At 45.3% G+C, this 27941-nt stretch overlaps 1 protein-coding gene across 4 annotated transcripts in view; it reads left to right on the top strand.

Moving 5' to 3' along the window:
• HK2 (hexokinase 2) overlaps positions 1-27941 on the top strand; it is a 65155-nt gene that overhangs the window by 24930 nt on the left and 12284 nt on the right. For 3 of the 4 annotated variants that reach the window (XM_081595862.1, XM_081595865.1, XM_081595863.1), the window contains exons 3-10: positions 14786-14934; positions 17669-17788; positions 18383-18478; positions 19241-19340; positions 19703-19886; positions 22454-22609; positions 26291-26524; positions 27604-27908. In XM_081595862.1, the coding sequence (XP_081451988.1) occupies positions 14786-14934; positions 17669-17788; positions 18383-18478; positions 19241-19340; positions 19703-19886; positions 22454-22609; positions 26291-26524; positions 27604-27908 (1344 nt within the window). The remainder of the gene's footprint in view (positions 1-14785; positions 14935-17668; positions 17789-18382; positions 18479-19240; positions 19341-19702; positions 19887-22453; positions 22610-26290; positions 26525-27603; positions 27909-27941) is intronic. The other variant, XM_081595864.1, reaches the window with a different exon arrangement.

Genomic DNA, 27941 nt, shown 5'->3' on the forward strand with positions numbered 1-27941 from the left:
CACACAGCTAATGAGAAGCTGAGTCAGGATTCAAACTCATAAATGCCAAAGGCTAGGCATCAAGGCTGCTGTGCTTGATGCATTATGTGTGTACGTGCACGCATCAGCAACAGAGCACACAGCACATGCTCAGTTAAAATTTTTTGAAATGGAGTTGGGGGTGGATGTCTGGCCTGGATTATAGGCAGGTGAATAAGCTTATGGGGGAGAACTAGGTATGGGGCCAACTTTTTCTGTTCTTGCTTTCCTGAGATTGGAGCATGGAGATCTCCCCTTGCCTCTTAGAGTTTGAACACATTGCTATACTGTGTGGTCACAGATTCTACAGTGCTAATGGAGACAGCACCTAACATGTAAAAGGAATACTGTGTGTTATGTTAGTTGCTCAGTCATGTCCAACTCTTTGTGACCCAGTTGACTGTAACTTGCCAGGCTCCTCTGACCATGGAATTCTCCAGGCAAGAATACTGGAGTGGGTTGCCATTCCCTACTCCAGGGAATCTTCCCAACCCAGGGTTTGAACCTGCATCTCCTGCATTGTAGGCAGATTCTTTACAGTCTGAGCCACAAGGGAAGCCCCAACTGTGTATTGGAATGTTTTATTCACTTAAGCAGAACAGGTGCCCCCTAGAGTACTGGAGACCAGATTGTAGGAAATGGGGTCCCCAGCCCCATCATTTCTCATTTCCTAAGGAGTCCATGAGTCAGCTCCTCACCCCAGCTGTCTGAGACTCAGCCTTTTTTCCTTTGTAAAAATAAGAGGTAGATCCAGCAGTTCTGGTCTGTTCTACACATCCTGGAACTAGTGTGTCACTGTAATGAAGGAAAAACCCGTAATGTCCATCAGTTGGGCACTGGTCAATTAATGCAGAAAACAGTCCTCTGTAATCCGCATAAACCATGAAATAGTTTTATCTAAATTCATGTTAAGATCATATATATATATGTGTGTGTACAGGTGTGTTAAGTCTCAAGGACATGTATTAAGTTATTGTAGGGTTTGCCTGGAATATAAAGTTGGCAGTGACTACATATAAGTGTATATGACAACTCAGCAATTCTACTTCCAACTATACCTTAAACAAATTTCCATATGAACTCGAGGAGACATGTCTAAGAATGTTCGTGGCAGTGCTGCTTATAATAACAGTGTATTGGGAACCGTTTATAGACGGTGTGTGATGGGATACTATACAGCATATTCAAAAAAAAATGTATAAATATGGATACATCTGAAAAAAAATGAATGAAAACAGCAGGACATGTACCTCACAGTAGTTGAATGTAATTTAAAAAAAATCCCTCCAAGCAATGCTATATGTTGCTCATGTACACATCCTAAAATTGTTAGGGTATAAACTGGAAAATGTGTACCAGATAAATGATAGAGTTGCTTCTGGAGAGAAAGAAAATTGAACTGGGGAGGGGAACATGAGGGAATATAACTGAAAGTGGTCAACATCAAGGCTTTGAGTCTTATGTTTTGTTAATTGGGGGCTGTGAGTTCTGGAACGTGGCCGTGAGGACCGCTAACTCTTCAGTCAATAAAACTTGCCAAAATGAAGATTCTCCTTTGTTATTGGCATCCCAGTGAAGTGCTGAGAGAAGAAATGAGGGAGAATTGTATGCAGGACCGCTGCGTTTCTCTGGACGTGGTCACACAGCCTGTGAGGCTTGGCTGGTGCACCCGCTCGCTGGTCAAGGCTGCAATCCAGACACTGTTGCTGCAGTTGGTGATTGTGATTCTCTGCTGCAGAGGGCTAGAGGCCTTGCGCAAGTGGTGCCTGATCCAGGCTAGCCTTCTTCAGCACCTTGATCACCCCTTTCCAGTGTTACTTTTCTAATCTGGGAAATTAAACCTCAAATCTAAAGCTGTGATCTAGAGGGATGTAGTCAGTGGCTCTCTAACTTTTCTGGACTACATACTCACAGCAAGGAACTCATACATAGGAATGTTGATAGACAGCTGAAACGAGTTTCAGGAATTAATGTTTATTCTTAAATGTGACACAGATCTATTATCTTCTATACTTTAGAACTGTCTGTAGTCAGGACTTACTAATTTTTTTCAGCTTGCAGTGTGAAAGCCACTATCTTAAATGTTCCTCACCCAGTTTTGTCCTGGTCAAGCCTTTGTAAAATTGGCTATTTCTTGCCAGAGGTGAGAGGTGGTTTCAGGGCAGTGTGTGGTAAGGGGCAAAGATGAGAATTCTAGGTTTAAAAGAGTGTGAATTCATGTTATATGCTTTCGAGTAATTCATTTATGCCCCAATCCTCCATTTTCTCGTTTGTAAAAAGAAGAAACATCAGGGGGTTGGCTCTCAGAATTAAGGGGGAGTCAGTTATGTAACTTTCTCAATGTGTTGTGAACCCAGTCATGTGTAGCCACGACAGCAAGATGCACACCCAGCACTGATTTTTCTTGCTCAGGGAGCAGGTGTGAGGGTTCATCCCCATCATTGGTGGTCCTGCATTTTGGAGCATGGACCAAGTTCCAGCTTTCATAAATCAGGTCTCAGCTATCTAATGGTAATCAGAGATCTGGTAAGAGAATGTGGGAGAGACTTCAGGAAATTTCAGGCCATTCATTTATGATGGAGGCCTCCATTACACACAAGAAAAAAAGAATCTCCAAATTATGATTTGAGTTCTCCGTGAGAAGGAAGGGAATGTCAACAGCCAGATCCCCATGGCCGCTGACTCGAAAATATCTGTGCTTCATAGGTTGTGTAGACCATGCAGTGCAAAGAAACATAGTTGGGACAGATAAAAGTGAAATATTTATACATGATCCAAGGATATCTTTGTTGTTGTTTTAGCTGCTAAGTTGTGTCTGACTCTTTTGGAACCCTGTGGATTGTAGTCTGCCCCTGGTGACTCAGTAGTAAAGAATCTGTCTGCCAATGCAGGAGATTAGGGTTTGATCCCTGGGTTGGGAAGATCTCCTGGAGGAAGAAATGGCAACACACTCCAGTATTCTTGCCTGGGAAATCCCATGGACAGAGGAGCCTGTCGGGCTACAGTCCATGAGGTCACAAAAGAGTCAGACACAACTTAGCGACTAAACAATAACAAAAATATCTTGCTTGGTGACTGAATTTGGTGTCAGCAGAGTATGTATATGAAAAATGCTCCTGATTTGTTTTTTTCTCTAAGACAGTTTTAGGGAGTTGAAAGAATAATATAATGACCATCCATATACAGACTACCTAGAGTCTACATTTATATTTTAACCAAATCTGTTTTATCACATTCCTCTATCCTTTTGTCTCTCAGTCTAGCTTGTTTTATTTGAGGCGTTGCAAAGTAAATTGTAGAAATCAGTTCATTTCAACCCTAAAACTTCAGCATGCTCATTATTAACTAGAGTTCAATGTTACTCTTTTATCTTTTGATGTAAAATTTCATATGAGATGCAAACCTTAAATATCATCTGATGAACTGACAAATACATACACCTATTTAATACAACATCTATCAGGATAGAAAACATTACCATCAGCCCGGAAGTTCCCTGGTGCACTTTCCCAGGCAGCTCCTGTCCCCAACCCCCAGAAGCAGCCCCTGTTTTAAATCCACATGTATTACTAGTTTTTCTTGTTTTAGAACTTCCGTTATATACAATCATACAGTAGTTACTCTTTATACAAGGCTTCATTTACCCATCATAATGCAGGCTTTATCCATGTTGTGTATATCAGTAGTTCCTTTTTGGTTGCTGATTTTCTGGTGTGATTAGAATCCTGTATGATATGAATTCTATGGACACCTGGGCTGTTTCCAGTTTTTCCCTAAGGTGATGAAAGCTCCACTAGTCATGTATGGATGTGAGAGTTGGATGGTGAAGAAAGCTGAGCACTGAAGAATTGATGCTTTTGAACTGTGGTGTTGAAGAAGACTCTTGAGAGTCCCTTGGACTGCAAGGAGATCCAACCAGTCCATCCTAAAGGAGATCAGTCCTGGGTGTTCATTGGAAGGACTGATGTTGAAGCTGAAACTCCAATACTTTGGCCACCTCATGCGAAGAGTTGACTCATTGGAAAAGACCCTGATGCTGGGAAGGATTGGGGGCAGGAGGAGAAGGGGATGACAGAGGATGAGATGGTTGGATGGCATCACCGACTCGATGGACATGAGTTTGGGTGGACTTAGGGAGTTAGTGATGGACAGGGAGGCCTGGCGTGCTGCAATTCATAGGGTCGCAAATCCAACACGACTGAGCAACTGAACTGAACTGATGAAAGCTACTATAAACATTGTTGCACAAGCCTCTGTGTGGAAATATGTTTCCATTTTCTTCCTTCTCTTGAGTAAACAACTAAGAGTGGAATTTCTGGGTTATAGGGTTTGGGATGTGTTTAACTCATAAGAACCTCCCGGACCAAAATGGTTTGAGTTTTGGTTTCCAAAGTGGTACTGCTGCTAAGTCGCTTCAGTCGTGTCCGACTCTGTGCGACCCCATAGACAGCAGCCCACCAGGCTCTGCCGTCCCTGAGATTCTCCAGGCAAGAATACTGGAGTGGGTTGCCATTTCCTTCTCCAGTGCATGAAAGGGAAAAGTGAAAGTGAAGTCGCTCAGTCATGTCCGACTCTTAGCGACCCCATGGGCTGTAGCCTACCCGGCTCCTCCGTCCATGGGATTTTCCAGGCAAGAGTACTGGAGTGGGGTTCCATTGCCTTCTCTTCCAAAGTGGTTAAGCTATTCTATACTCCCACCAATGCTGTATGAGAGTTCCACTTGCCCCAATAATTATTGTCTGTAACTCCCCCTACCTGTTTTGCTTTTGGCAGTGCAGAGTTGAATAGAGAAAGTGTTTATTTGTATCTGCCAGAAATCTCACCATCTTGAGCTGCAGTAGGCAGCCCTAACCTAAGTTTGGCTGTGCATGTGATTGCGGTACTAGCCCCAAATACAGCCCGATTGGGACCTACTACATGCATCACAGGGATATGGCTTTCAGGGGCAGTTTCATCTTGAGAGGAAATGCAAGAATTGATACCATTTAATGATCACCCATGATGTCTGTTTATGTAAACAATATATTTTATGCTCCATGCAAACTCTACAAGAGAGATATTCCCAATTTAAAAATAAGACAGCTAAGGCTAAAAGAGATTGCCAAAGTCACCTGAGTCCAGTTAGTGACAGAATTGGACTTTAAGCGTAGGTAGTCTTGACTCAAAGGCCATAAGATTCATGTTTACATTGGCTCATTTTGCTGAACAGAAGTTTCTAAAGCAAATCAAATTATTATCTTTTAAAATTGACCATAAACATGAATTTGCTTTGTACCGTTATAATAAGAAGCTCAAGTAGAACCCAACTAAAAATCTACAAATATTCCAGCATTCCAATTAATTATTTGTTAAATAATTTACATTTTTAGCAAGTTCTTTTTACCCCAGCATTCCAACTTAGAAACAAGCAATCTTTGTAGTGTGTTTTTATTGCCCTTGTTGTCTTGGCAAGTTTGTTTAGATACAAGCATGTCTTAAGGCAGAGTAGATGAGATGGTTGGATAGCATCACCGACTCAATGGACATGAACTTGGGGAAACTCTGGGAGATAGAGGGGGCAGGGAGGCCTGGGGTGCTGCCATCCATGGAGTTACAGAGTCGAACGTGACTTAGCAACTGAACAACAACAAGGCAGAGTAAGATGAAGGTTTTGATTGATCTTGGTTGATGAAAGTGTTTGATTGATGAAAGTACCTTTGATTGATGAAGGTATTTGATTCATCAATATAGATGAAGGCTGTATTGATCTTTTGATAGTTCCCCTTTTACCTGAATTGTGAATTGTTTATTACAGATGAGTATATCTCTACTCTCTGAAAAAGTGAAAGTGTTAGTCACTCAGTTGTATTTGAATCTTTGCGAACCCATCGATTATAACCTTCCAGATTCCTCTGTCCACAGAATCCTTCTCCAGGGGATCTTCCTAACCCAGGGATCAAACCTGGGTCTCCCGCATTGCAGGCAGATTCTTTACTGTCTGAGCCACCAGGGAAGCTTCAAGAATACTGGAGTGGATAGCCATTCCCTTTTCCAAGGGGTCTTCCTGACCCAGGGATCAAACTCAGGTCTCCTGCATGGCAGGCAGATTCTTTACTGTCTAAGCCATCCTCTAGCTAGACTTAATTCCCTCCAGAGCAGAGAATGATGATGATGATGAAGAAACTAGACTTATATTAGGCAACTAATCTAAGTTGCATAGTGAGCAAATTGAAGCATTGGGATTTGAACCCAGCCAGTTGTGTTTCAACGCCTGGGCTGTTAGGCATATCGCTAGTGCTGCATTTGTGCTTATCTACCCCCAACATTGCTAGCACAATGCATTCATTCTTGTGTTAGTAACTTAGGCCTAGCTATTCAGTTCATTTAATAGAGTCCCCACTGAGTCTGGTCCTCTATGGGGCAGCAGTGTGCTGAACTACCTTGTGTCCCATCTTTGAAGAGTGAAAATTATCCTGGGGACATAAGGCTTGAACAGATGAAATGATTATTCAGTGATATGGGGTCACATAATGCAAGCACGTGATGTGATAAAGAGAGACTAGACTGGTGATAGGGTGCATGGAAGCTGGCATGGAACCCTGTAAGGAGCTCTTATCTTGGTTGCTCAGCATTGTATCAACAGCTGCATAGTGAAGACATAGATCAATAGCTTTCATACATGCAGCTTAATAAGTGGATTTATATGGTACCTACAATATAAAATGAAGATTGTGTTGATTAGCCTCCATATAGTCATGTAATCATATAACTGGAGTTTATTAAACATTTATATGTGCCAGGCATTGTGCCAAACACCTTACACCTTCATTGCATTGATCCTTGACCAAAAACTATATGTGTCTGTGTGTCTTTGTGCCTGTGTCCTAGGGAGAGATGGGGAGGTGCTGGCTAGATAGGATATTATTACTATCCCTTTTTAACAGATGATGAAATCTCAATGTCAGATTTCTAATAATTTGCCCAATTATATGGCTAATAATATGGCTAAATGTTAAAATGGGATTTGAACCCAGGTTGGCCTGCCTGAAAACCTTTACACACTCAATACCTACACAGTATTGTAGCAATCATATTTTAATCCTTTGAAGAGTGGTTTCGCATCTGTGGAACTAGTATAATAGCTCTGAGTTTCTTAAGAAACATTTCCTGAGTATAAAAGTACCAGAGTGGTGCTTTCTGATGGTGTTTTGGGAGTTCTGGGGGGCACTTAAAAAGTGTTATGTGCTCCAGGCCCCTTTAATTGGAGCAGGTTTATGTTTCTCTGTTTGTACATTTTTGCATTCAGCATCCTGTTGGTGTGCTATAATGAAGTATCTGAAATCTTGGAACTTATAAAGAGACTGCCAGATGTGGTAATGACTGTGGTGTTTCCAAGTATGTAGGAAATATGTGCCTTGAAACGTTTGTCTGGCAAAGTTAGTTTTGCTGGCTTACATACCCAAGACCTGGAGATTTTTAGTTGTCATCTCAATTGGAGTCCATGCCATACGTTCTTAGAGCAGTCTGTCATGGCACCATGCCATCTTCTAGGATCCTCAGAGCTCTGGGAGCATCGAAGCTACTTATTTAAAGAAAGCTTCTGGAGCTTGTGGTTCTGAAGAAGTCCATTTAGTCATCTGAGGAAGCCCCAGGGTCAGGAGGTGGGCCCAGTATTCAGCCTTAACAAGGCAGGGCATTGCCAATTCTGAACACAGTTGCCTTTGACAAAAGGGTACTGCTACTTAAAAATTCAGAACAAAACCAGACCTGTTCTATTTGTAAGTCACTGTTTATGCATGGGTTGGCACACTGCTCTGAGCTCCCTATGGGAGGGGCAGGTGGTGATCTATTTTAATTAGTGGCAAGTACCTAATGATTGAAAATAAACTGTTGGGAAATTCACCTGGCTTTCACCCCTCACAAATTACTTGGGTATTGGGAGTGGGTGACTTGAACAATGCAGGATTTATGGCCTGCTCACACACATTACTGATATCCCATCAGCCAAGATGATGGTGAGTATCACGTTCAGGCCGTTAGTTACTCAGATGCTGTTTTAGTCCTCTTCAGCCTTTCCCTGGGATGGGTGAGTTCCCAGGAGTAATTGAAATCTCTTTATCTTGCTGACCTTAGGTATTTGATAAGAACCTCACTGAAAGTGGGGCTTCCCTGGTGGCTCAGATAGTAAAGAATCCGTCTGCAATGCACAAGACCTGGGTTTGATCCCTGAGTCAGGAAGAGCCCCTGCAGGAGGAAATGGTAACCCACTCCAGTATTCTTGTCTAGGAAATCCAATGGACAGAAGAGCCTAGCGGGCTATAGTCTGTGGGGTCACAAAGCGTGGAACACGACTGAGTGACTAACACTCACTAAAAGTGGGCACAGTGGTAGTCAGGATGGGAAATGAGTCAGCAAACAAACTCTGCCAGAGGGAACAACTTGAAAGGGCAGTTTGATGGAGGGTGGCAAGACCTAATACTCTATTGCTAGCTCTTTTTTTTTTTTTTATTGATTTGTCTGCATCAGGTCTCAATTGCATCGTGCAGGATCTTTTGCTGTGGCTCATGGACTCACTAGTTGTGGCCCTTGGTCTTCAGTAATTGTGGCAGGAAGGCTCCCCAGCTGCGGTGCTCTAGCTCCAGTGCGCAGGCTTAGTTGCCCCATGGCATGTGGGATCTTCGTTCCCTGACTAGGGATCGAATCTGCATCCCTTGCATTGCAGGACAGATTCTTAACCGCTGCACCAGAGTTCAGGATCAGGGAAGCCTGGCCCGTTCCTCTTCACTGTGAGTTATTTTCTTTTGATAGAGGGTTGTCACCCCTTCTTTTGTCTGTTTTTGGAGGGGCATGTTCTTAAGTAGGAGGTCCTTCATCGGAGAGGGCTTGGGGAGTGTCCAATAAGTTGGGAACGGGGGTTTGGTATAATTGTATGAGACAGCACCAATTTGCGGCTAGCAAACGCACCTGCCTCAGAAAGCTTTAGTAGGTCCTGGGTTCCTGTGAGGACAAGGGTGTGTCACCTCTTGCCAGTGGATGTCTGTCTGCCACCTCCCACTCAATTTTGAGATCATTTGGCCTAGAGGGATGGGCCACATTACTGATAGAGATAAGGGTGTTTTTGCTTTCTTTTTCAACACTTCATGGCTTATTTGCTTCCTTCCTAGATTCTGCGTCAGGTAATCCTCAGCTTCAAGGAAACAGCAACATGAGAAATATGGGTGAGGTGCGTAGGGACAGGCATGGGTGTTGGGGTCAGATGAACTTGGGGTCACATCTAGCAGGCCTTTACCCCTAAACGATCTTAACCAAGTGACTCAACTTCTGAGCCACACTCTCACTTCCTTTGCCACCCAGACCAGCTTAGAGCCTGTGGCAACCTCTGGGTTTTGTGCTCTTGGCATTGATAATGAAGAGTCTCACCCTCCCACCCCTTCCCACCCCCAGCTTTTTTGGCCACGCCATGCAGCTGGTGGGATCTTAGTTCTCCAACCAGGGACTGAACCCAGGCCCTCAGCAGCAAAAACTCAGAGCCCTAACTACTGGGCTGTCAGGGGAGCCCCAGTAATGAATAATTCCTTATTTGAGAATTTATAATTTTCTCATGAGCAGCCTCCTTGCTCATTACAGTAGAAAATTTTGCTGGAAAACTAGACCTGAATTTAAATCTTGGTTTTAGTTTTACTTGACTTGAGCCTTGGTTTTCTTATCTGGAAATGGGGGTCATTGATGATTAATGAGATTATGTTTATAAATATCGTTTAACAAATTTCTCTTCTATTAAAAATATCTACATGTTGGGCCTTAAATTAACTGAATCTCCTCCACACCTGGCTCTGTCTTTTCATTGTTTTATTACCACAATAATTCAGATGCAAGTAGGGAAGTCTTAGCTGTGTCCCAGAGACCAGAGGTAAAGGCAAGGTTCTGGGCTTCAGTTTTTTGAAAAAGTCACATAAGAAAGTATAAGATGAATTTGAACTTTCGAATAAACCTATAGTAAAACCTTCTTTGAGTTTTTGTAGTAGTGGTGACACCATTTAGAAGTAACTGGAGAAAGAGACTTATAAAGGAGAGTGAATGCAAACATCCAACTGGAAAAAAAATTGCAGATATACAACCAATAAAACTATTATTTTTAGTTCTTTGAAGTTATTAATAAATAAAGAATATGTATGTTTAAAAGGCAAGACATGTGAGTAGAAAATTCACGGAAAAAAGAATTTACACTGCCAGTCAGTAATTAAAAGTGTCTAACCTACACAAAGGAAAGAAATGAAGTTTAAAAAATGAGGTGCTTCTCTGACCAAGAGGTTGGCAAAGATTAATTGTATGTGACATAGGACACTGGTGACAATGAAACCCATTTGTTGGTTTATCTGGAAAGAATTTTTAGGAAGATAATTTGGTAATATCTTTGGTTTTCCTGGTGGCTCAGATGGTAAAGAATCTGCCTGCAATTCAGGAGACCCAGGTTCAATCCCTGGGTTGGGAAGATCCTCTGGAGAAGGAAATGGCTACCCATGCTATTATTCATGCCTTGGAAATCCCACGGACAGAAGAGCCTAATGGGCTACTGTCCATGGGGGTCATTAAGAGTCGGACACGACTGCGTGACTAACACACTTGGTAGTTAAAAACATAAATCCTTACAACCAGCAATTCAAATCCTTTTCATAAAATGTGTCAGCTAACAGTCTTCTCTGTTTTTTTTTTTAATAATTTTATTTATTTCTTTATTTTTGACTGTGCTGGGTCTTTGTTGCTGCGAGAGTTTTTCACTAGTTATTGCGAGCGAGGGCTACTCTCTAGTTGGGGTGTGTGGGCTTCTCATTGTGGTGGCTTCTCTTGTTGTGGAACCCGGGATCTAGGGCACGAAGGCTTCAGTAGTTGCAACGTGTAGGCTCAGTAGGTGTGGCTCCCAGGCTTGAGGGCACAGGCTCGGTAGTTGTGGTGCAGGGACTTAGTTGCTCCGTGGTATGTGAGATCCTCCCGGACCAGGGATCAAACCTGTGTCTGCTGCATTGCTGGTCAGCTTCTTTACCACTGAGCTACCAGGGAAACCCTGTTTGCTTTTTTGGTTGTTGTTTGTTATTTTTAGTATTTATGTATTTATTTGGCTGTGTTGATTCTTACCTGTGGCACATGGGATCTTTTCAGTTGTGGGATGCCAGATCTTTAGCTGCAACATGTGGGATCTAGTTCCCTGACCAAGGATGGAACCTGGGCCCCCTGCACTGGGAGCATGAAGTCTTAGCCACTGGACCACCAGGGAAGTCCCTAGTCTTCCCTGTTTTTATAGTATAAATATATCTAAGGACACTCAGGGCTTCCCAGGTGACTCAGTGGGTAAAGAATCCACCTGCAATGCAGGAGTCATAAGAGACGCGGGTTCAATCCTTGGAAAGATCCCCTGGAGGAGGGCTCCCCCACTCCAGTATTCTTGCCTGGAAAATCCCATGGACAGAGGAGCCCAGTGGGCTCCAGTCCATAGGGTCTCAAAGAGTCAGACACGACTGAAACGACTGAGCACACCCAAGGACACTCAGGAAACATTAATAATGGTTGCTTTGGGGATGTGGAGAAGAAAAGAGATGTCTGCTTTTCATTTTTTTCCACTTTTGTACTGGTTGAACATTTTAAAAACCAGATGTTAAAATTATTTTCTAGACATAACAACTTGCTTAACAATAAAATAAATCTTACCTCTGGTCTTAGGATCTTCTTAAATATTTTGTTTAACAAGTGAACCATCAATGAGCAAGTGAAATATAAGATGTTTTCTTAATCCATTGCCTCATACACCAAATATAATCATTCAGCAGAATAATCTTGCTGGGCCTCACTGGGTCCTATGCCCTGTGGCTGTGTACTTAAGAAACCAGCTATAGGTTTCTCCTGTAGGTTCTCCTGCCCCAGAGCCTTGCTCCTGCCCATCCAGTCTGACTGTCCTGGACCCACAGATACCATCTGCTTTCATACCACGTCACATACCCTCTGCTCTGGACTTCTAGGATGTCCTGGTAAACAGTGGTGGTAGGACTTGGGCCAGGAGTAGGATAGGAGTAGGCAAGAATTAGAAGGGCTGAGAACTAGGAGAGGAGCTACGTAATCAAAGAAGCAATGACAGTGACAGCAGTAGCTACTGATTGATGGCTTACTGTGTATCTGTATATTCAGTTATAATGTGTTCTGTATTTTATGTAAGCTCATGAACCCTGGGAAAGTCAGCGTTATGAGCCCTGTTCTGCAGGCGAGACATGCTCATAGAGCCCATACAGATCCTGAAGCAGCTGAGCTGGAATTCAAAACAAAGCCTGGTGCTGCTCTGTGTGAGGACCGCTCATGCATGGTGGGGAGGTGGCACTAGGCAAGGGGTCCATTCACTGTCTCAAGGGATCACCTTAGAATTTAGCTCCAGGAGTCATGATGCTGGGCCTGTCTCAGAGATATTGGACTCTGGAAGGACTAAAGTCTTCGGCTGTGTTAGTTGTGATTATGCCTGTTTGTGGAGGGGCATCAGGCAAGAGAGATGAAGAGGAATGTCTGATCTGGCGGAGTCTGAAAAGAATGACATTCCTTCTTGGGAATGGAATTATCATCAGTACTTTATTATTTTTGATTTCCCTTCAGTCCATCAGGAAATACTGCAAAACCACCATTCTTGATGGAGCTGTCCCCTCCAGTGAATCCGGCTGGGCTAGCCTTGAATCGTGACCAACCAGGGGCAGCCTCGGCCGCCTCAATCCCCCACGGTCGCCGATTCAGCAGATTCATGTATCCTGGGCTGCAGAATGCTGATGCAGGCAATTCATCTTTGATTTTCCTTTTCATCCCCCATGAGAGCCTCACATAGTTTTCCCTACAAACTGGCTGACATCCCACTACCAGGGGAGGCTCAGAACTGGTATGCCTGGAAAAGTCACTCAGGGCCACAAGGGGAGCAGTCTCTCTAGATGGGGTTGAGGTTGCCCTAGCTATCTAGCAACGGTGGCTAAAGAGCTGGGGGACCGCTAGATGCCATGAAAGGGACAGAAAATTAGTACTCCCTGAGGAGGAGTGCTGAAGTCACTGGCAAAGATTCTGGTGGCTTTTCTTAGACAAATGTTTTCAGTCTCCCCTCAGAAGGTTGTTTTTACTTTTTTTCAGTCTGAGAGGCAGCCCTGACACTGGGCCTGGGAGACTCAAGTGTGAGTGTCAGGCTGTGTTTGCCAAGAGCCTGGATGGAAAGTTTCTAGTCCTTATTGAGTATGTTCTGAGTTCTTGGTATTGTGCTGGGTACTTGAGGCGTGTTACTTGGTTCTCCTCACCTTAGCCACGTCAGGTAGGAAGCTCCTGCTCTGGAGATGAGGCAGCTGAAGCTCAGAGGCTCAGGAATCTGCCATGTCTCCAAAGTGGCTGGAGTTCTGGTGTGGATAATGCGGGTGCCAGAGCCAGTCTCTCTATGTATTGTTACAGTAGACCAGGGTTGTGTGGAGATAAGGCCCCATGTAATCTCGGGGGGATGATGTCCACTTCAGGCTGCCCCTCTGAATGGTAGGGGCTGTGTTGGTAAGTGCCCTCAAGGAGCTGGGCAGATGTTGGCTTTTCTCAGGACCAAACAGTCCTTGCTGCTGAGAGCATGTGGGTCAGAATAAACCCTTGTTTCTTTTAGTTAGAGTGGTTCCCGGACCCTCTGATCCGTGCTCCCTTACTTCAGTGGCAAGTCTCCCATCAGGAGAGGGGCTGAGTATTGACAAACATTTCAATAAGTGAATCGCCACCCCCCACCCCCCAGAAGTAATCATGTATCCTTTCAGAAGGCGTGTAGCAGGGCACTGGAAGACTGGTGGAGCAGGACTGGTTGAGGAGACTGCTCAGGGGACAAGTCCACCTTGTTCCCAGTCCTGGCCTGCCCCCTGAGCCCCAGCCACGGCTCTGGCCTCCGCGCCTCTTCAGCACTTCCATTCTGCACCCTACAATGGTGTGTGTCCCCGCAGCCCCTGTTATCGTCTAGAGTCTGGATGTTTGCTGTTCTGCTCTGCTTACTTCCTGGAGGGACTGGACTGCGCCTTCCCGTGACTCCTAGAGCTCTTGACCCACCTGTGTCTGTAGAGTCTCCCTCTCTCCCCTCTTGCCCCTGCCCTGTGGCTTGTCTGAGTGGTCTGACTCTTATCTCATAGACTCAGGTCAGCATTCTCTCACACTTGAGTAAGCCTGGGAATTTTTTTGGCAGGGGGCACCTGCTAGACTTATTTACAAGGCATCTTAACTTATAGTTAGCTGGATCCCATTCCACTCCCTTGTGTGACTCTCATTCCTGCGAGGGATTTTGCTGTCACTGTGTACAAACATTAAAGACTACGTTTTGTTTAGAGATCACAATTTGGGAAAAGGCCCAGGGGGGCCACAAGCTTGTAGCAGTATGTTGGGTGTCTTGGGGACATGAAGAACAAAACCAAGGCCTGGTCTCTTGATGCAGGGCTTGATGGGCCCTGTGAGCTCAATGGGGACTTGGGTGAAAGCTCTTGGGAAATAGCTTTTGTGAGGGGGTGGGCACCCCGTCATTGGATATGAAACTGATTCTTCATGTGTATCCTAAAAGTAATATACAAGTGCTTAGCATTAAGAAAAAGAATAAGGCAATATATAAAAGTGTGTAGAAAAAAGTAAAACCCACTTTTTTCACCCACATCTCATCACCCAGAGGTGACCAGTGTTTATGGCAGGATTCTTGGGTTTTAAGTTTTGGTCTCTGTAAAACAGTTAGGCCTTGTCTTTCCTGAACTAATACTGGCCCTTCTCTCTGTAGAACATGGAGAGTTCTTGGCTCTGGACCTTGGAGGGACCAACTTCCGTGTGCTTTGGGTGAGAGTAACAGACAATGGACTCCAGAAGGTTGAGATGGAGAACCAAATCTATGCCATCCCCGAGGACATCATGCGAGGCAGTGGCACCCAGGTATGACCCTTCTCTTGGGGTGGCCACTGGGGCTCTGGGCCCCACAGAAGCAGATAATGCTCCTTCTCTGTGGCCTTGGAGGGAGGAGACCTTGACTCCCCTCTTTGCCAGGTGATGCCCCTCAACGCCTGGAGACTAGGTGGGGGCCTCCATCAAGAGAAGTACATGTGGCCAGAGAGCATATGCATGAGACCCCAGGGTCTGGATGTGCTTTAGTGGGAGGGATTTTGATTTTCTGTCTCATCTGAGCTCTGCTTGCATGCACTGGTGATTGAGGAGTCTGATGTCAGGAGGCTGGGCCAGTACACCTGGATACCATGACCAAATCACCATACTCAAAACTTGCAAAGGTTTTTGAAGATCTGTGAACCTGGGTAGTATGAGTCCTGGACAAAGTCTGTCTCATGGCCCCTGAACTTCCACTTGGGAACAGTGAATTGCAAATTGTAATAGCAGCCAGTTTAGATTTTTTAGTGTTTCCTGTGAGAAGGGGAGTGAGCAGATTCTCAGACCAATAAGGGAAAGGAAGCCTTTCTCCCTTCATAAAATAATGCCCTTTGAGCCTTTTTATGGCAGGAAAGTGTTAGCCCTTTCTCCCAGTATCTTATCCTTAGATCATCAGCTAACAGAAAAGGAGATAATCTCCCTTTAAAGGAAGCAGATGGTCTCCTCCTCCCCTCTTTTAAAGAGCTGCAGGTTCTTCTAACCCAACACTGTCCAATAGCACTTTTCAGAGTGGTAGAACTGTTCGGTATCTGCCCTGTACTGTGAGGCAACCACTAGCTACTTGCAGTATTAAGCACTTGCTTATGACTAGTGTGACTGAGGAAGTGACTTTTTAATTTTTAAAAATTCTTATTAATTGAAATAGCTACAGATGGCTAGTGGCTACTGTATTGTGTAACACATTATCTAATGCCTCTTCACTGCCTATCTTTTTTTCCTGCCTACCCCTGTTAGTAGTGCAATTGGAAAGAGCAATGATCAGGGCTGGGAGAGGGGAAACCATTTTTCTTTCTTCAAACCCTCCCCCTATCTCTGATGATTGCCCTTATCTCTTTGCACAGCTTCTGTAACTTCCTTTTTTTGGGTAAAACTATTGCACTAAAGATAATTTTGATTAGAGTACCAGGAAGAAGGTGCTGGGAATTTGTTTAACCCTATTGTAAATTGTGTCCCTGATCAGCTTGCCAACAGAACAGAACTTGCTGAATATCTCTCCAGAAACCCTATTTCCACATTAAAATCCTTGATCTCTGCTCAAGGGAGTTGGCACTTAGGCATTGGGGATCCTCTTAGTGAGAGAGCCCTGTCATTACCCAGCATGTACTCTTGAAAAAGTTTTGGCTTGGAAATCGAGTGTTTCAGCATTACCTGAGGTTAATTTTACACATGATCAGACAGAGACAGGATCCACTGGGAAGTTCAGTTAGAGCCAGTCCCCTTCTAGAAGGGGCTGGCCTTGTCTTCCTAGATTATTTCCACTGACTGAGCATAACCCAGACATCTGGGGGGCCAGTGCACCTCTTAACCTACCCTGTCACCCCAAGCCTCTCAGTCCCTTTGTAAATGCAAATACTTTTGGTGGTTTAGTGCAGTGGTTCTCAAACCACTGCTTCAGGGTTACTTTGAAGGCTCTACTACCACCTTCTGATTCAGGAGGTTTAGGTTTGGACATGATGATGATGATGCTGTGGACTACACTTTGGGGGTCCCTGGACTAGTGGAATCTTCCTTGCTTCTGCCTGGAAAGGAAAAGGAACATTATCTTCTTTCATTTGTCTTGGCTTTTAGATTTTGCCATCTGGTCAACCTGGCTCTTTGAATCTTCTCAGTCTTTTGGACCTTTGCTTACTTTTTGCACCAGAACGTTCCTAGCCTCCACCTCTGTGTTGAAGGGGTCACCAATTTCTCTTTGAGGATATTGACTGGGGAAAAAGGAAACTAAGAGGCTATGGGCTTTGGGACAAATTGAAAGTGGATGATTTCTTAGGCTTAGGATTTTTCTTAGGAGCTTCGGATCCTGTTTACAATAGTTAAGGTTGTGAGGCTGCCCATCCACAAACCCTATTTCTTTTTCAGTGCTCTTTGTGGACTCACTTAGGTTCTCATATTGAAGTTAGAAAACAAAGATAACTTCTTGGAATTGCCCCCAGAAGATTGGTTTTCTAGAATGGAGGAAAGATCTAAAAGTTACTTTTGTTAAGTTCATTTATAGAATGCCAACAGAGAATGTCCCATCCCCTCCCCCAGTCACAAGAGACCGGGATGCTAAAATACTTGTTGGCAGTCAGATGGGTTGCCCTTTCTGGTAAGATAATCAGCTGTGCATCCATGTCAGGGAGGTTCTGACAGAGCCACTAAAGGGTATTCTGTTTCTAGGTTTTGCGATGACTTTCTGATTAGCTTTGGCTGTGATTTTTCCCTGCCTAATGTGGTTATTTTGATAACTGCATTGTGGTTTGGATAAATGGTCTAAGTGGAAGACAGAATTTAATAATCACTAATGAGTGTTAAGTCCTTATATGTGTTGACTCATTTAATCCTTTTGGTAACTTGTGAGCGGGTCCAGTTATCACCCCTATTTTATAGATAAACAAATTAAAACTTCAGAAGGGATACATATCTTGCATGTACTCAGCCAAGCTAGTTCCTTTCTGAGCCCAAAGTCCATGCTCTTAGTCTCTATGCCTTTCTGCCTCCCTGCTCATCTTCCTGTATTGTGTGCCCTTAGCTGTTTGATCACATTGCTGAATGCCTGGCCAACTTCATGGATAAGCTACAAATCAAAGATAAGAAGCTCCCTTTGGGTTTTACCTTCTCATTCCCCTGCATCCAAACAAAACTAGATGAGGTAAGATGAATCCTTCAGACATTTTTGTTGCTTCATTCTTTGGACTGGGAGGACTGGAAAGAACTCTGAGCCACTTGCTACTATGGTGATGGAGCTTGCTCTGATGGGTTGCATGGACAATGTTTGAGTATGGGAGATCTGTCCTTCTAGGAGAGTGTGTGTAGGTGTATGTGAGAGGGATGGTAAAGAGGTATTGGAGAAGTGGGGAGTCTTAATCACTGTCCCCTCAGATGACTAAATGCAGGCCTATGTACATTGCACATTATCCATATCCCTCTTAGGGAAACAGGAGTGAGAAACTAGTCAGGGACCCCTTTGTTCTAAAGTGTCATAATAAACATCCTTGAAAGTTTACAATATTAGGACACAAGAATCTTATTTTGGCAGTTCTACAGCCTGCTTCTTGGGGACAGTAAATCATTCATTTAACCTCCTTACTTGGTCTCTAACATAGTTTCTCCTTCGTAGGCTAATAAGGAAGACCTATATAAATTCAGTCATGATTTTAGTTTAGCCCCATGGCAGAGGTCTCCTAATGATGAGGAGTATGGACTGAGTTTTGTGGGAAATCAATATCCCTTGGTCCTTTTCCAGAGTTTCCTGGTCTCGTGGACCAAGGGGTTCAAGTCCAGTGGTGTGGAAGGGAAAGATGTGGTTACTCTGATCCGGAAGGCCATCCAGAAGAGAGGGGTGAGTAGGGGCAGCAGAGGGAGATGCAGGGGCTTGGGGTCTGGAGGCCCTTTATATTCTTTTGAGTCCACTCTGTAGTCTTGCCTTGTCGGTCCTCAAATCGGCATGAGAATTTTTTTGTGGGTCTTAAGGAGAGGTTTTCTTTTCTTCTTCTCTGTTATGTTACCCAAAAATCTTTGTTTTTTTCCCCAATTTTATTGAGAGTTAGCTCTCAATAAAGTATAAGGTGTGCTGCATAATGACACGCCTCTATATTGAGAGACAATAAGCACACCAGTGATCTTATATATGATCAGATGCCTTTGGGGTCTTTAGATTAGCATGATGGACAACTAATCTTAGCCTTGGTGAAAGAAAAACCCTCATTTTCAAATGAGAAGTTTGGGATTTATGTTGGTATGAGGGTGGAATGGGGCAGAGAAAGGACATGATAAAGGTCTAGTCACAGAAGGGCAAGACTTACTGGGAGGGAGAGAGAGATAGAGAAAGAAAAGAAGAAAGAGAATGAGAAGACGATGATCAGAAGACAGGCTCTTCTTAGCGTAGTAATGGCTGTGAACTAGACTGCAGGCCTGCTGCCAGGGAAGTCGTCTATGATGAAGACCAGTGGGGTGGGAAGTGAGATGCTGCCATTAGACTGGATCTGGACCCAACTTCCAGCTCTAGCCCTGCACTTGGGCTGTGTGTCTTATTACCGTTCATCTTCACATCTGTAGTCTTTCTGTGACAGTGAAAGTTAGGGTCCCCCTTTTATCCCTGCAGGACTTTGATATTGATATTGTGGCTGTGGTGAATGATACCGTTGGGACCATGATGACCTGTGGCTATGATGACCAGAACTGTGAGATTGGTCTCATTGTGGGTATGTGAACCCTAGGTGTGAGCATTGTGGGTACGTGAACACTGCATGTGAGCACTGTGGGTATGTGAACACAGTGCTGGCCAACAGATTGAGCGCGTGGGCTGCAAAGAGAGGAGGAGTCCATGGCCTGGATCTTCCTTTGTACTTCCTGCTAGAAGATAATGGTGTGGTCACTTTTGAGGGCTGAGCCAGGACTTGAGGAGTTGTGGGTGGTAGTGGGTGGAACCATGTCAAGATGCCCCAGGAGTCTGCAGGGAGGAATCCCAGTCACACTGAGCGGTCTGAGGAGAGTTTTTAGAGGGAGATGGGGGCTGGGGGAGGACAGTGTGAGTGGGTGCTGAGCAGTCTCTTGTTTTGTCCAGGCACGGGCAGCAACGCTTGCTACATGGAAGAGATGCGCCACATCGACACTGTGGAGGGCGATGAGGGCCGAATGTGTATCAATATGGAGTGGGGGGCCTTTGGCGATGACGGAGCACTTGATGACATCCGGACGGAGTTTGATCAGGAGATCGACATGGGCTCTCTGAACCCCGGGAAGCAACTGTGAGCAGCCCCCTGTGTGCAGTGGGCTCAAGGGTTGGGTTCAGGAGCTGGCCAGGGCTAGGGGGTGGTTCCTATCTTTATTTTACAGCTTTATATTTGGCCCCTAAAGTTGCCAAGGCACCCACTGCTTATGGAAATGTGCTTATTACATATATTGTGACTATCAGTTGCTGAGAGCTGTCTACAAAAGATAGAGCAAGTGGACAAACCATATTATGGCTAATAATTTGACTCTCAAGAGTGGTCATTTTAGAAGATTGTATTCTAAGTCTGTTGCCCTGCTCTTTCTCTCTGCCTTCAGTCTGTATGTTGTCCATAGAAACAATTTGTGCACCACATAAGAAAAGTCATGTTTAGATGGCAAAGATAAGGGATCTGAAAGCTCATTTCATAGCTCCCACCTCTGTCACTACCCAGGGCATGAGGCTGCGAGTTGGCTCCTAATTGCTGCCTGTTATGAGCTAGGCTGAGTTGCCAGAGTCCCAGGGCCTGTTGCTATAGCTGTAGGCAGACCCAAAGCCTGTAGAAAAGCTGCTTAAGGAGCCCCTTTGGCCGCCTTTTCTGGACCTGTGGTCCAACCAGGGTCCTTGAGTGGACTGGAGGAGGGGCTCTAACTTTTTTTTTGGTCCCTGGATGTTATATTCTCCAACCTGGTCAGACTTAGGTTTTTAGTTACTTCTGACTCTTACAAAACATTAATTCAGTCCCACAAACATTTGCCTAATGTCCTTATTAGAGATCTTGAAACAGGGATTGCCGCAAGCTCTAAAGGCAATTACAAAACATTTTGAGCAATCAAGTCCTCTCTGGCCTTTTTTTTGAGCCTTGCAGGATCTTAGTTCCCTGGCCAGGGACTGAACCAGGGCCCTCAGCCCTGAAAGCTCGGAGTCCCAACAACTGTACCACGAGGGAATTCCTAGGTCCTCTATGGCCTTATTGGTGCTGTGACTGTTGTAGGAAATCTAGTACTTATCCCTGCTTGGAGAGGAAAATCCAACCTTATGAACCAGCTTTATAAGAGTCTTTTGCTTTACAGGGGGGTGTTCTTGCTTCCTCAAAGCACAGCTTATTTAAGTCACAAGCTTCTCTTACATGTTGAAAGTGAGTCAATTTATAGAATACTGGCTGTGTCTGCCACGGCTGGTGAGAAATTCATGGACTGAAAAAACTGCTCAAAAGACAAACAAACAAACAAAAATGGCTGGGAGGACATATTACAAGTGCATCAGCTGTCCCTGAAGTTATTGCTGGGCTTGAATACGAACTTTTTTCTCACTCGTTATATTTCTAAATAAATGTGTTCCAAACAGTGACTGAAACAAAGTGTTTTTAAAGCCTGAAATAAAAACTTTTACCACTCACACTTCAGAGCCCCACTGGCCCCCTCCGTTATCTCTCACAGAACCAGCTATTTTGGAGAAGGTACAGAAGTAGACACGTGAGTTCCTTACTGCTGAAGCTGGGCTGCCTCTCAGGCAGCGTGCCTGTGCTGGCGCTTAAACATTTTAAACATACCTCCTGCTCAAGCAGTTTTACCAACTCTCCACTTAGCTCTAGTTCTGCCATACCTGTTTCTGGGTCTTGGGCAAGTCACTTCCTGAGGGCCCGGCTTCCTCTCTTGTAGTTTGCACCAGGTGACTTCGGAATTTCTTCCACACCCTGCTCTAGGCCTTCTCTGAAGGCCCGTGTAGTTAGTACCCAAAGGCCCTGTCTGCCTCTTCTCTCTAGGGTCTAGATCCTTTCTAAGATACCATGAAAGGGCCTTTTTTTTTTTGCTAGAAAGAATTGTAAGGGCTTGGTTTCTCCTGTTATATATCTCAGCCAGAAAGACTGTCCTATAAAGAAAACAGTGTCACCTAGTGTTGAAAAAATAAATTACCCAACTTCCCTCTCAGCTATCTTGTCACTTTCCTGCTCAGAAATGCCCAATATGTCTCACTTCCAGATTCTCCAAACCACATGACACTTAGAGCTCTTTCTCATCTGTCCCAACCTGCCCTTCTATTCTTGCCCAATCCCCCTTCCATCCCACATTGTTCTCAGTTTTCTCAGGAAGCCACAAATGGCCTGAAAGGGGAAGGAAGTTTGAGATGACAGGTTGCTAGCCCTGTGCTCCCAAATTTAATTAGAATGACCTGTTTGGTTTTTTTTTTTTCTGATTGAGATAAATACTGAGGTTTTGCATAAGAATTCATTTTAAAAGAGCATTTCCTTGCTAGAGAAAAAATTTATTAAAAATTGCTACCCTACCACATAACCCACTTCACCTCAAATTCAAGCTTTGGTAGAGTGTCCCACACTCCCTGGATGTTTGGTTTGGCTGCTAAAGGACCCTCCTTCTCCATAGGTCAAGGCCCACCTGCCTGCAGAGACAGCCTAAGCTCCCAGTGCCTCCAACCCCATTTGTGCCCAGCTGTCACTTCTCTACACATCTCACGCCTAGTCAGTGCCACACAAGTTTGCACTTTGTTCTGCATAGGCGCCATGTGTGCATACTGCTTCCACAAGGACGTGTCAAGTTTACTGGCAGCAGAGACTTATTATTTTTGCTGTATCTCTCTCTGCAGATTTGAGAAGATGATCAGTGGAATGTACATGGGGGAACTGGTGAGGCTTATCCTAGTGAAGATGGCCAAGGAGGAGCTGCTTTTTGGGGGGAAGCTCAGCCCTGAACTTCTTGCCACAGGCCATTTTGAGACCAAAGATGTTTCAGATATTGAAGGGTAAGCTTTGGGTCCTTCTCTGTTCACTGGGACCTCAGAAGGGTGGACAGATGGCTGGGGAATGAGGAAGAGGCACAGGCTGTTGACCCTTCAGATATGGACAGCAGGAGGGTCCAGGAGGGTCTCACCCAGCGTGAGGCCTTGGCCTCACATGGCAGGCCTATGGCTTGATGTCACTTGCCAGATATTTTCCACTTGTGTCTGTTTTGAACGTGCCTACTACCAGAGTGACTCATGGTCTTGGGGACAACTGGCCCCCATACAAGGACTTTCACTTTTGCACTCGTGTTCCTGCCCGGCACAGGGATCTCAGCTTTATGCTAGAGGCTCCCTGTGGACCCTTTAATGATTCATTTTCATCTACTTCTCTTTTCCTGAAGCCCTGGCATTTCATTCCCTTTTGTTGTTCAGTTGCTAAGTGGTGTCTGGCCTCTGCGACTCCATGGACTGCAGCACGCAGACTTCCCTGTCCTTCACTATCTCCTGGAGTTTGCTCAAACTCATGTCCATTGATTCAGTGATGTCATCCAACCATCTCATCCTCTGATGCCCCCTTCCTCTCCTGCCCTCAGTCTTTCTCAGAATCAGGAACTTTTCCAATAAATTGGCTCTTCATATCAGGTGGTCAAAGTATTGGAGATTCAGCTTCAGCATCAGTCCTTCCAATGAATATTCAGGACTGATTTCCTTTAGGATTGACTGGTTTGATCTCCTTGCAATCCAAGGGACTCTCAAGAGTCTTCTCCAGCACCACAATTTGAAAGCATCAATTCTTCAGCACTTAGCCTTCTTTATGATCCAACTCTCACATCTGTATGTGACTACTGGAAAAACCACAGGTTTGATTATACAGACCTTTGTCTACAAAGTGATCTCTCTGCTTTTAATATGCTGTCTAGGTTTGTCATAGCTTTTCTACCAAGAAGCAAGTGTCTTTTAATTTCATGGCTGCAGTCACCATCTGCAGTGATTTTGGAGCCCAAGAAAATAAAATCTGCCACTGTTTTCATTTCTTTGCCCATCTATTTGCCATGAAATGATGGGACCGGATGTTATGATCTTTGTATTTTGGACGTTGAGTTTTAAGCCAGCTTTTCTACTCTCCTCTATCACCTTCATCAAGAGGCTCTTTAGTTCCTCTTTGCTCTCTGCCATTAGGATGGGACCATCTGCATATCTGAGGTTACTGATATTTCTCTTGGCAATCTTGACTCCAGCTTGTGATTCATCCAGCCCTGCATTTCACATAATGTACTCTGCATAGAAGTTAAATAAACAGGGTGACAATATACGGTCTTGACGTACTCTTTTCCCGGTTTTGAACCAGTCTGTTGTTCTATGTCCAGTTCTAACTGTTGCTTCTTGACCTGCATACAGGTTTCTCAGGAGGCAGGTAGGTGGTCTGATATTCCCATCTCTTTAAGAATTTCCACAGTTTGTTGTGATCTACACAAAGGCGTTAGCATAGTCAATGAAGCAAAAGTACATATTTTTCTGGAATTTCCTTGAGTTTTTTATGATTCAGTGGATGTTGGCAATTTGATCTCTGATTCCTCTGTCTCTCCTAAATCCAGATTGTACATCTGGAAGTTCTTGGCTCACATACTGTTGAACCTGTTTTGAAGCATTTTGAGCATTATCTTGCGAGCATGTGAAGTGAACACAATTGTGTGATAGTTTGAACATTCTTTGGCATTGTCCTTCTTTGGGATTGGAATGAAAACTGACCTTTTCCAGTCCTGTGGCCATTGCTGAGTTTTCCAGGTTTGCTGACATATTGAGGCCAGCACTTTCACAGCATCATCTTTTAGGATTTGAAATAGCTCAGCTGGAATTCCATCACCATCACTAACTTTGTAGTGATGCTTCCTAAGGCCTACTTGACTTCACCTCTAGGATGTCTGGCTCTAGGTGAGTGACCACACCATCGTGGTTATCTGGATCATTGAGACATTTGTGAAATTCTTCAGTGAATTCTTGCCATCTTTCTAAATCTCTGCTGCTTCTTTTAGGTGCTTTCCATCTCTGTTCTTTATTGAGCCCATCTTTGCATGGAATGTTCCCTTGATATCTCCAGTTATCTTGAGGAGATCTCTAGTCTTTCCCAGTCTATTGTTTTTCTCTATTTCTTTGCATTGGTCACTTAAGAAGGCTTTCTTCTCTCTCGTTGGTATCCGCTGGAACTGATTTAGTTGGGTTTATCTTTCCCTTTCTCCTTTGTCTTTCACTTGTCAGGTTGTAAGACCTCCTCAGACAATCATTCCCTACTGGCGACTTTCAGAAAGGGCTCTATCCTGACTCCTGCTTCATAACAGAAAAAGAGGTCCTTGGACGGCATTAGTTCCGAAAGTTAGAGTTGAGGCCTGCATTTTCACAGAGCAGCGGGAGTGGGAGTGAGCATGGCCTGATTTTTGTTTTTCAATCAACAATATCCAAAAAGTTGGACTTGGTTTCCTGGTTGTTTTTTTTTTAAACTGCAGCTTTATTTATTTATTTCTGACTGTCCTGTATCTTCATTGCTGTGCAGACTTTGCTCTAGTTTTAGTGAGTAGGGGCTGCTTTTCATTCCTGTGCATGGGCTTTTCATTGTGGTGGCTTCTCTTGTTGTGGAGCGTGGACTCATGGGCCTCAGTAGCACATGGGCAAAATGGTTGTAGTTCCCGGGCTCTAGAGTACAGGTTCAATAGTAGTGGCACACAGGCTTAGAGTCTCTGTGGCATGTGGGATCTACCCAGACCAGGGATCGAACCCGTGTCTCCTGCATCAGCAGGTGGATTCTTTACCTCTGAGCCACCAGGGAAGCCCTGGTTTCCTCTTCTTGAGACTTCCACTTGTCACTTGAGGAGGCCTTGTTCCAGGCACTAGATGGTGGAGAGGAGATAATTTTGGTGCTAACAGGAGCAGTGAGACAGTCCAAATGACTTTGTTTTTAGTGGAATACTTGAATGAACTGTACCTCCTTGTTAAACTTGGAGGAAATGACAGTGCTCGATATTTGTGGACAGTTAATGGAGAAGGCGATGCCACCCCGCTCCAGTACTCTTGCCTGGAAAATCCCATGGACGGAGGAGCCTGGTAGGCTGCCGTCTATGGGGTCACACAGAGTCGGACACGACTGAAGTGACTTAGCAGCAGTTCCCCTAAGAAGAGAGGTAATCTCAAAGCATCAACCCTGGATCAACATCTTTAGATGCAAGTTAAAGCAGTGCCAACTCCGTTGTGAAGTGCAACAGACTGACTGCTTTATAGAGAGAAAATAGGGTGGGCTCCACAGCTGGGTTCCTGTGGTCAGAGATAGTTGGTGGCAGGGACAATAGTCCCACCATCTTGAGATGAGCAAACTCATACACACACAGCTTGGTGTGTAAAGCCCCAGGAACAAGGCCTCGTCCTCCCATAGTGTGTGCATAAGGAAACTTGGTTGTTTTCACTGGGGAAACAGGGGCGCCTGAAGTACTGCGTGTGGGTGGGGGGTGGGGGGAAAGAAGACCTCAGCTTGTGCTTTCCTCCCCTCCTTGTTCACCCCACTCCTCCATAGGTGGGCAGAGCAGTCAGGCGGATGTCTGCCTTCACTGGGACATGGCATTTGCTGGGGCCGAGGGCTTTCTTTGTCGGCACACATCCTCCATCCCACTGGCCAGGTGAGTAGACGCCTGCTCACTCAGTGTTTCTGTTCCCCAGGGAGAAGGATGGCATCCGGAAGGCCCATGAGATCCTGTTGCGGCTGGGCCTGGACCCGACCCATGAGGACTGTGTGGCCACTCACCGGGTCTGCCAGATCGTGTCCACACGCTCAGCCAGCCTGTGCGCTGCCACGCTGGCAGCCGTGTTGCGGCGCATCAAGGAGAACAAGGGCGTGGATCGGCTGCGCTCCACTGTCGGGGTCGATGGCTCAGTTTACAAGAAGCACCCCCAGTGAGTCAGCACGCGAGGCCGCTGAGAGGCTTGCCTCCGCAGGGGCTCTGTGTTGCACTGTGGGGGTGGTGGAGATGGACCACAGAGTCCAGGTTCTTTGTGGAATGAAAGCTCCCCGCTGGACGAGTGGGGGCTGGAAGTGTGCAGGGGCGGAGGCTTTACTCGGAGCTCTCCTGGCTTCTGGGGGCTCTTTTTCTGTACTTTCTTACTTCCAGCTTCTCTGGCTCACCTAGGTATTGAATTAATCCTGCCCTGCCGTCTATGGTTTGATCCCTTGGTCATAAGTGCTCAAATATTCAAATTTTAGTTGGGGCTTGAAAGATGTTTTTCTATGGTACCCACTTATCATTTTCACCTAATAAAAACGCCAGGTCAATGGCCCTTCATTAACTGAAGGTGAATGTGGAGGGTCTCAGCCCTTCCATGCCCTAGGCTCCTCATCCAGTGCTTCAGAAACTTTAAAGTGTGCACAGATTACTAGAGGATCTAATTAAGAGGCAGATTCTGGTTCAGAAGGTCTGGATTCAGCCTGAGATCCTATGTCTCTAATAGCACCCAGTGATGCTGCTGGCCCATAGGCCACACTTGGAGTAGTAACGCCTTGGAGACCGTGGCTCCAAGCAGCCACCACACAAATCCTTAGCTGTTCAGACACCTCTGAGGTTCTTGGCAGAAATCAGCCAAAGAGAGGCCGAAGTCTAGAAGAGCATTTTGACATTTCTGTTTTTGGGTCTTTCCTAGGCAGCATCTGCTGAAATGATGAAACATGAATAGTAGTTGGTGTCAGAATCACCTGAGGCTGATAAGTTGGGCAGAGGAGCTGGGGCCTGTGAGAAGGGGGGTCTTCTGTGAGTGTGTGCAGGAGATGGTGGCTTCCCAGAAGCCTCCTTTCCTCTTCACAGGGTGGTTGCGGTTAAATATTTTGAGCTTTTATACAGTGACCCCTAACCTGGGAAAGAGTAGGGAAAGAGTGTTTAGGGTGTCATTTTGGGCTGAGGTGGTGAGCTACTGCCCCAAACATTTGTACCACTGGCCCTACCTGTGGGCACCCAGCTCTTACCCCGTCTCTGTGACTGCAGTTTCGCCAAGCGTCTTCACAAGACCGTGCGGCGCCTGGTGCCTGACTGTGACGTGCGCTTCCTCCGCTCTGAGGATGGCAGCGGCAAAGGGGCAGCCATGGTGACGGCGGTGGCCTATCGGCTGGCCGATCAGCACCGGGCCCGCCAGAAGACCCTGGAGTCTCTGAAGCTGAGCCGCGAGCAGCTGCTGGAGGTCAAGAGGAGGATGAAGATGGAAATGGAGCGAGGTCTGAGCAAGGAGACTCACGCCATTGCTCCTGTCAAGATGCTGCCCACCTACGTGTGCGCCACCCCTGATGGCACAGGTACGCAGCAGGGCTGCCCCCCAGTTCACCACA

This window comes from Giraffa tippelskirchi, chromosome 4 (assembly GCF_054371585.1).
Source record: "Giraffa tippelskirchi isolate mGirTip1 chromosome 4, T2T-mGirTip1v1.2.pri, whole genome shotgun sequence".
Lineage (NCBI taxonomy): Eukaryota > Metazoa > Chordata > Mammalia > Artiodactyla > Giraffidae > Giraffa > Giraffa tippelskirchi.